The sequence below is a fragment of the Pavona decussata genome, unplaced genomic scaffold (assembly GCF_977016875.1).
Source record: "Pavona decussata unplaced genomic scaffold, jaPavDecu1.1 SCAFFOLD_64, whole genome shotgun sequence".
NCBI lineage: Eukaryota > Metazoa > Cnidaria > Anthozoa > Scleractinia > Agariciidae > Pavona > Pavona decussata.
The window spans coordinates 3,868,913-3,877,546 of NW_028145484.1; the positions used below are offsets into that span (position 1 = coordinate 3,868,913).

At 39.2% G+C, this 8,634-nt stretch overlaps 1 protein-coding gene across 1 annotated transcript; it reads right to left on the bottom strand.

The window, feature by feature from the left end:
• Positions 1-7,391: 7,391 nt before the first annotated feature.
• LOC146478545 (calcium homeostasis modulator protein 6-like) lies at positions 7,392-8,466 on the bottom strand. The gene has a single exon (XM_085112121.1). It carries the CDS (start codon positions 8,411-8,413, stop codon positions 7,466-7,468), a length of 948 nt encoding a protein of 315 aa, XP_084968247.1. The 5' UTR covers positions 8,414-8,466; the 3' UTR covers positions 7,392-7,465.
• Between the last annotated feature and the right edge of the window lie 168 nt (positions 8,467-8,634).

Consider the following 8,634-nt stretch of genomic DNA (forward strand, 5'->3'; position numbering starts at 1 on the left):
GAGTGCGTGGGTGGGAGAGTGTCAAATGTTAAATGTCTTTAAGGACGGTGCCTACTATTGTTACTGCGCAAACAACAGTAGGCACCGAGATACTCGGGTCTCCCATGGGTAGTGCTCACTAATACAGGAATATTTTTGCGCAGTTTAAAACTATGTGGAGAAAACAGAACTTAGCAAGTGCTCTTGGTATCCCATTGCATTTAAAATAAAATGTTTGCAATTCGTGGAACCCCAAACATGAGATTGAAAGGGGGGAAAAAGACCCCCCCCCCCCCCCCCAACCACATTTGAGCTAGAGCAAGAATTTATGGATGCCAAACATCAGACATTTTTATCAAGTTAGTGAATGCCATGAGCAAGAGGTGGAAGGTACAATGTAGGGCGAGTTTTAGATAGGGTAACAAAGAAATAACAAAAGTAAAAAGCCAGACAAAATATTAGAAGCAAAAGCACGCCTGTGAAAATTCAATTTTTATTAACCGATTGAATAATGAAAAAATGCCCTGAATAACCTATTAATTTTTTTATTATTGTTATTTTTTCTTGGTTCTTGTTGACTTTGTTTTCAGGGTGTTTATTCTCTTTCTTAGTTATATGGAGCAGTTGTCAATTTGGACCCAGCCCTGTTACTTCCCCCTGCCATACCCCTCCTTCTTTTGTACGTTGTTGTTGTTTTTTTTTTCTATATATTTTGTTGGCTTCTGTGGCAATTCAATAAAAATAAGCAAAACTAAGTAAGAGAAGAATGAATTTGGCAATTACAAGAGACTCGAAACAGTTGATGCAACACAGCAAATAGCCAAACATAAATAGATCCCATGTGATTGATAACATCTACAGTATATTTATTGAATAAGGGATGGTAAACAGGAGCATGACTGGAGAAAGCTACAATCAGTTGGGAGGCCGATAATGAGGTTGATGGGAATACTGGCTATGAGATGAATGTGTTAGCTGTCATAGCTGTTTTTAAGTAGCTTTTGTGGATAAGTTCTGAAGGATATATCCTTGCAAAATTCCATCAAGGACCTTTCTGAAAACCATGTTAAGTGACCGGAAGCTTCCTAACAAAAGATTATTATTATTATTATTATTATTATTATTATTATTATTATTATTATTATTATTATTATTATTATTATTATTATTAACTTCATGACATTTGTTCTTTTTTTCTTTTTCTTTACAAAAACATTGTTGCTTAAAAATGTTATCTTTTTTTAATCGAAAAGAAATGTGAATAGGTTTTTAATAGCTCTTTTTTTTTTTATAAATTTAACTTGTAAATAGCAATTTGTGTGGAATATTTTAATAAAGAATTTTCATTATTAAAATTATTATTATTATTATTATTATTATTATTATTATTATTATTATTATTATTATTATTATTATTATTGGGCATCATGATGTAGCCATTGTCAGAAATTTGGCATTAGCTCGTCACATCCACAATTATAGTTTGGGTTGTTCCTTGTGCATTGAGTTTCAAACATGATAAAAAGTAATGAAGTGCCAAGAGTTGTCTGGACATGTAAGATTGATAACAATAATTATTGCTGACTTACACTTATACTAATATCAGTTAACATAATATGGTTTTCTTTAGTGTTGGCTTTAATAATGAGGAACAACAAAAACCGTTCAAAAACTCTGAGTCAAGAGGAACATATAATAATTGATGGGATTTAGAATTTTTAAATTTATTATCCTTTTTTAAATTTATTATCCTTGATTTTTGAACAATCTGCAGTTTTATGAAGTCTACTTGTCTGACAGGTGTGTAAAGTTTTAATAAATTATAAGGGAAATAATGCGAATTTGGGGCTTAAACTTATTACTGTTTTGAATCAGGGTTTGGATTATCTTCATAAATCTGAATAACAAGAACAGGAATCACGTCTAAATTTATAGGTGAAATGTCTAAATGTAAATAGGTGAAATTTTAACAACTAGCTACTAATTAACCACTAACTAGCAATAGAGTGATTTGAAAGTCTGGCCCGCCTAGATTAGCACTCGCTACCTGCGGGCCAGTTCACTACCTTGTTCTTCTTGGTTGGATTTTTGAATCTGAACTTGAAACTCAGAGCAAGAGGTAGATATTTATAATATTTTAGCAAATATTAGAGGTACATGTTGTGCGAACTCAGTTCTAGTACTAGTTCCCAAATCTGGCCTGGAAATGTCTGTTGTGAGACTCAGATTCTCAGCTAAAAAAGATACTGACGGCTTACTCGCTGATAAGTCACAACAAGCTCGGGGCGGTGATTCGAAAAAAGTGAGTAATGCGTGCTATCAACCATTGGAACCAAATGAAAAATTGAAATTGAAACTTTTTCGCGGATACATCATAAAGCCGCAAACTAAATTTAATAAAAATCATGCGTATACAGTCGTGTAAATAATTTTATTCTGTATACTTGTATACATATTTATTAATTTATTTAGTGCTATATTTTATATTTAAGCGCATAGAATAGCGCAAACTGTTTAAGGAGTATCTCATTTAAAAGCACTGCCCGCGTCGGACCGCCGCGGTTGTCAAGGTTTTTTCCTCTCCTTCTTTTTAACGCTGTGAGGTGTTGTTCACTAAGTGAAGCTAAGTGGCTGTGTGGAAAGTTCCAGAATGATGGGGAAAGGTATCTAGTGGTTTCCCGTTTGCTTTAGGTTGGAGAAATAGGCCATCTTCGAGAACTCTAGAGCGGCTGGAGCGATGATAAACAACAAATTCGATAGTATTGTCATTTAGTCCACAGTGAAGTGTCACTTGCTAATGACGTAGGATAACCAGTTTTGACTGCCGCGCGTACTGCGGGCTCAAGCTCCGTATGGCAGGATCGCATTACATGTTTGGGAACCAGGAATCTTCGAATTGGGGCGGGGGGGGGGGGGGAAATGAAAATACCCTCTCATGGCATTTTAGACCATCGCCCTCTCTTTTTGAAGGTAGGAAGCTTTAGCAACGACGACGGCGACGGCAACGAGAACGTCAAAAACCCAGGTGGGTTACTCGGGTATAAACGTGACGGGGGGGGGGGGGGGTCCGACGGAGCCTAATATTTTAAACCCAAAAAAATACATGGACCTTATATTACGCACCCAAAAAAAATACAAGACTGGCCATTTTAGACCCAAAAAAATACATAAATACAATACAAAAAAATACATAAGCGCAGATTTTTCTGACCCAAAAAAATACACGGTTAATCTTCAACCCAAAAAAATACAGGAGTTGAAAATTTTAGACCCAAAAAAATACGTCGGACCCCCCGTCACGTTTATACCTGAGTAACCCACCTGGGGTCAAAAAAGCAATAAGCAACCAAAACAACAACTCTACACGTGAATTTATACGTACATTTTTTAGTACATTTCTTTGCCGTCACTGCACGACTAGGACGTGAAATGACATTTCCTGATGGGATTTTATGGAGGACTTAAACACACCACGTTGAATTTTTCTTTCTCTTTCCAAACTTGGATGTGGTCTCCAAAAATTCAACTCCAGGAAATTTCACCTACCTGTTTGACATTTAAAGCGTGTTGGAATAAATCGCGACGACGTTTGAAAAAAACGCAACGTTTTCGCTGCCGTCGCCTTCGTCGTTGTTGAAGCTCCCCAGTAGGTAGGTTGCTTTAAGGAAAGGAAACGAAAAGAACGAATTGGCAAATAAATAATAAATCAAAGATTTGATTGTGAAGGGACCAATTCATATTAGATGTCAGAGTCATTAATCATTTAAAGATGTATACGAACCATTTTGTGTTTGGGAACAAGAGAAAAGGAGTAGGCAACGGAAATAAGACCTTTTTTCGTTCATTTCAAGAAAATTAGGTCGATCGGGCGATGGGAAGCAAAACAAGTTATGGATATGAGCTTACTAGTACGTTAATTCCTGTACACCTGTTAAACTTGTTTCGAATTTCGTTTTCGTCTTGATCAAAGGCTATGATTGAGATTCTTGCTTTCATAATGATGTGCCAACTGATGTTAAAAGCATTATTGTCAACGCGATCGCGAGAATTCATTGTTGGTAGCAAATTAACCACATGCAGTCCTCATTCATTCTCGCCATCTATAATTTTCCTGAAAGGGTTTGTTTAATGTAACGTTGTTGGTGACAAAAGCTTCAGTCACTATGCCTTGTGAAACCCACTTGTTAGGAAAATTAAAAATTCCAATGGCCGTCTACATTTTTCCCGCGAAGGGTATAGATTCTATTCTATGTTATCCTGCGTGTCCTGTGGACGCCACAAGATGGCTCTCATTACTGTCCGTTTCAGCCCCAGTCGTGGAAAAGGGAACTCTACTTCAGGTGTATGTAACTACAGGTCTTTTTAAGATTGAAATCTTCCTAGGAAATTTATGAACTCTAACGGATATCGTATATCTTTCCACAGTTGCAGCTTTAATGGCTCTAGCGATCGATAACGAAAAATGTTGCAAATCTGAAAGTTAATTTTTTCCGTTTATCACAAGCACATATTTCTATAAAAGAGAATAACAACCAGAATCTTGACATAACAAGAAAAAGAAAAAGAAAGAGAAAAATAAAAGTTGGACCCTGCCTAAGTTGGCTCGTGACTCGAACTTGACTCGGGCTCGAGCTCGACTCTTGCTACGAGTAAACTCATGTCACATCGACTCCCGCTGCTGTCATTTAACTAAGTACAAGTAAAAGGCGACATGCGCTCGCACATAAACTTGTAAGAAGTCGATATGGGTGTCAGACGAGCGACGGTATCGCGAGAGGTTCGCTTGTTCCGCCTACACGGAAACCTACTCAGGATCTTTAATCGGGCGATCACTGTTGCCATGCCCTGGAAATACCGCCGACCTAAAGACAGGTTGATTACCGTCTGGCGGCAAGAATAGACGCTCTGCAGGCGTGAAAAGACCGTTTTCTGCTTGACTACTGCGACACACACAGTGATGCTGAGATGTTGTGCTTATAATTAAAACTCATACCAGTTCACACTTGTGACATAATTATATAAGCACAAGTGCCCGCGCTGATACGCATGCCAACAAGCATAAAAGACAAGAGAACAGCTTCTTTTCTTCTACATCAAACAATTATGAGACAATAGTTTCCCGTCTCGTCTCGAGTGCTCTGCAGCCCAGTGTGAGAACTGCTACAAAAATGTGCAGTGCACAGTGCAACTAGACCGGCAATGAAAAAATAACTAGTTCTTCAAAGAAGTGAAGACTTAGTGCAGACTTATAAGAGTTTTCCGTTTCGCAAAGTCTGATGTCCGATGCTAGTGCATTCATATCCCTAATTGTCCATGGGAAGTAGCTGTAGTAGTGATGCATGTTTCCTGTGCTTGTGCTGGGCTTGGTAAGATAGGTGCTGTCTTGTGCCCTTGTCGCTCGTTCTGCTGACAGATTCTTACTCTTGTGCACTTACTTATCTCACACCGGTTTACACACGATTTTCCTTATGTTTGCGCTGGTGATTATGCTTGTGCGCATCACGCAAAGCAGGAACCAGGTTTAAGGTACAGGTGGGGACTCATAGGCCCGGAGTGCACACTCCATTTGAGTTTAACCCATCCTCCTCAACTGTCCCTTGGGATATTGTCTCTGCCCACACCCCATTTTTCGGAAAAATTAGACCTGGAAGGTACAATTTTTTCTTTCTTTATTTTTTATTCTGAAATAATTTCAATATTTTCAATCCGAGCTCTACTTACTTTGTTTGTTTGTTTGTTTTAGTTCTCCACCCCCCACCCCTCCCTGACCCTTATGCAAATACGGCATATTTCTATATTTCCCACTACATAGCGGAGTCCTCCTCTTTGGGCATACAGTCACAATGAGTGACCACAAGGCAGTCCAGCTTCTCCTTAGTGGGTATCTCGCATGAGCATATTTCCCAGCGTTTACCCCAAAAATGATTATTACAATAAATATATTATATTTTCCCTAGAAATTATTTTAAATACACTGTATGTTTAATTCTTCCTTGTGACATCAAAACCTCCAACAAAAATTGTATCCTGAAAAGCCAAAGAAGGACTTTTAATTTCAAGAGGCAATACATTAAAACCTTATGGCATGAACAGATGCAATGAAACTTACTCTTCATAGTAATATGCCTTCTCTGTTTTTGACCGTCAGGTTATAGATTAATTTTTTCTATTTGTTTACAGTCATTCCTATAACCTATCATGTATTATTATTTTATCTTACCTTGTTTCAAATATTTTCTTTTTTTTTTTTTTTTCCATTTTAGCTTTTCTAGCCCCTGATGAAGGTTAGTGTCGTCTTACCAATATATTGATCTTCCAAGGTGTTACACAGAATGCCCGCAGGGCATGACGTGTCTCGGTTTCGGTCGGGTATCTTTTTTTTCTTTGTCGTAGTCACAAATCGCCACATTAATTTATGCATTAAAATATGTCCTCCCCCGGTAGGGATTTATTGTTCTGATTGTCTTCAACAAAAGCAGCCCAATCAAAATCTGTTATTCGGGCACATATCACGAGAGAGGGGACCCACTCATCCCTTCCTGTGTGACGTCAAATCATTATTTGATTTATTCATTAACCCTTGATTAAATTCTACCCTCTCCCAGAAGGGATTTATTGTTCTGATTGTCTTGAACAAAAACAGCCCAATCAAAATCTATTATCGGCGCGTATATCACGAGGAAGGGGACCCACTTATCTCTACCTGTGTGACGTCAAAGCAAGTCATCATTTCGAAAAGTTGTTTTTGTTCAATGGCGGCCACATGTATGAATTTATGGCTTTGATCTGCCGTTTTCAGAGAGAAAACAAACCTTTTTCAAGCAGTAAATCGAAATAATAACTTCTAGGTAGTACTCGACAGTTGAAACGGTGGAAATTGGGAGAGTTCACAGCAAAGAACCGCTTTAAAAAACAGATCGAATGATCAACGCGAAGGATTAGAGCTAGAGGAGGCCAGACTAGTTCAGCGGGGTCATGACGTTATTGCATAGTTATTTCTGGTATGATTCCTTGTAACACAACGATAAGTATCACGCAATATATCTGAATAAAACAATTCAGACAATTATTTCAATTGCCAAGGGAGGATAGTTTTTAAATATCTGCGAAACATACAATGGGGAATAATTGGGGCTACATTAAGCATTCCGTGTAATGCCATTAGAGGGGCATCTTGTTTTATCAATTTTAACCATTTCTTTTAACCATTTCTTTTAACCAAGTCTGAAAATGGGTAGAAACCAGGGGGCCATTTTGCGAAAGTCCTGGTAACTTACCGGGCCCAATAAGTGTCATAATTTGGTGATAAAGTCAATTTTTGTTAGCTTTCAATACTAAATTGACTGATTGGGCCACCCTGTCTAAATAAAGTTCACTTACTTACTAAATTTGCAATAAGCGCGAATTAACCCCCCCACCCCACCCCTCTCCCGTCCCCCTCCAAATAAAACAGAAAGAAAAGAAAAGAAAACATTGCGTGACTCTGTTACAAGGTGCTTGTGAGACGTACACCATAGTCTCTCACTTTCGTAGCATTAATCAGGAGATCTTCGGCGGATGCTGCTCTGTGATAATTAAAGCCACCTTGTTCATCTGACATCTCCAAATCCCTGGGTCTCCAGCTGTGATCCCGGTAATGTCCACTCACAACACCTCCATATCTCGGGTACAGCTGCTTCAAATATGCTTCGCCACGTCGTACCTGCTCCGCAACGTCGGTGTCTTGCCCCTGGGACATTTTTTCCACCTTTCTGATGACCTCACGCGCTTGAGCCTTTGCCAGGGCGTTTAACTTTGTATTCCATAACTCTACGGCCTCTTGAGCTTCAATCTCGTCGAATTCAATTTCCCCTTGAAGTTTCGGATCAACTTGGGCGAAGATACGACTCAGCGTGACTGCTACTGTCACGATCACGGTCAGGCCTATCAACATTGCCCATGAAATGATCACGGAAAGGCTCTTCGCTGAATTAAACTGTTCTTGAATCGCTTCAAAAGCGCTTGCATCAGCTGCCTTTTCTTTAGCGACTCTGAACGGCCCAAGGGCTAAACATACGTAGAAATCGCCCTCCATAAACGCAAAAATTAGCCAGATGCACGGTGGAAGGAGCGATAAATACACAGTTTTGCTGGATTTCCACCACACCAGTTTCCGCTTTCTCGATTGTAACCGACAGCATCCAGTGACGAGAGTCCAGAATGACTCGGATATCAACATGGAAAGGCAAAACAAAATCACCGCAGGGCCCCAAATGAACAGGGAGCCGTAGAGGATGTGGTGATCGTGAGGACAGTTGAAAATAATCGCTTGCAGGAATGCCTTGAAGCCATACAATACCAGAGTTATAATACTTGTCTTTACCGGCATTTCAGCGCCTCGAATGATATCTTGGTACGGCTCGAAAACTTCCAACAAAGCTCTTGTCATCGCCATGATTTCTCAAATGCGTTTGTTGGGGGAGAACACGCATTAGCGAGTCGGTGTGACGTTGAGAGACTCTGGTTATACCGGAAAATCTGGATCAGGGATCACGGGTTGGGGATCAAGTATTCCATCATGTCGGCACGTGCTTAGGATATGACAAGTACGAGTACTCTCTTACTTTTTAGCGAACAAAACACCCTAACAATCAAAACCAAAACAAGAGAGACTTC

What these genes read in the sequence shown, in the direction of transcription:
- LOC146478545 (XM_085112121.1), bottom strand. Translation starts at nt 8,413, where the DNA reads ATGGCGATGACAAGAGCTTTGTTGGAAGTTTTCGAGCCGTACCAAGAT.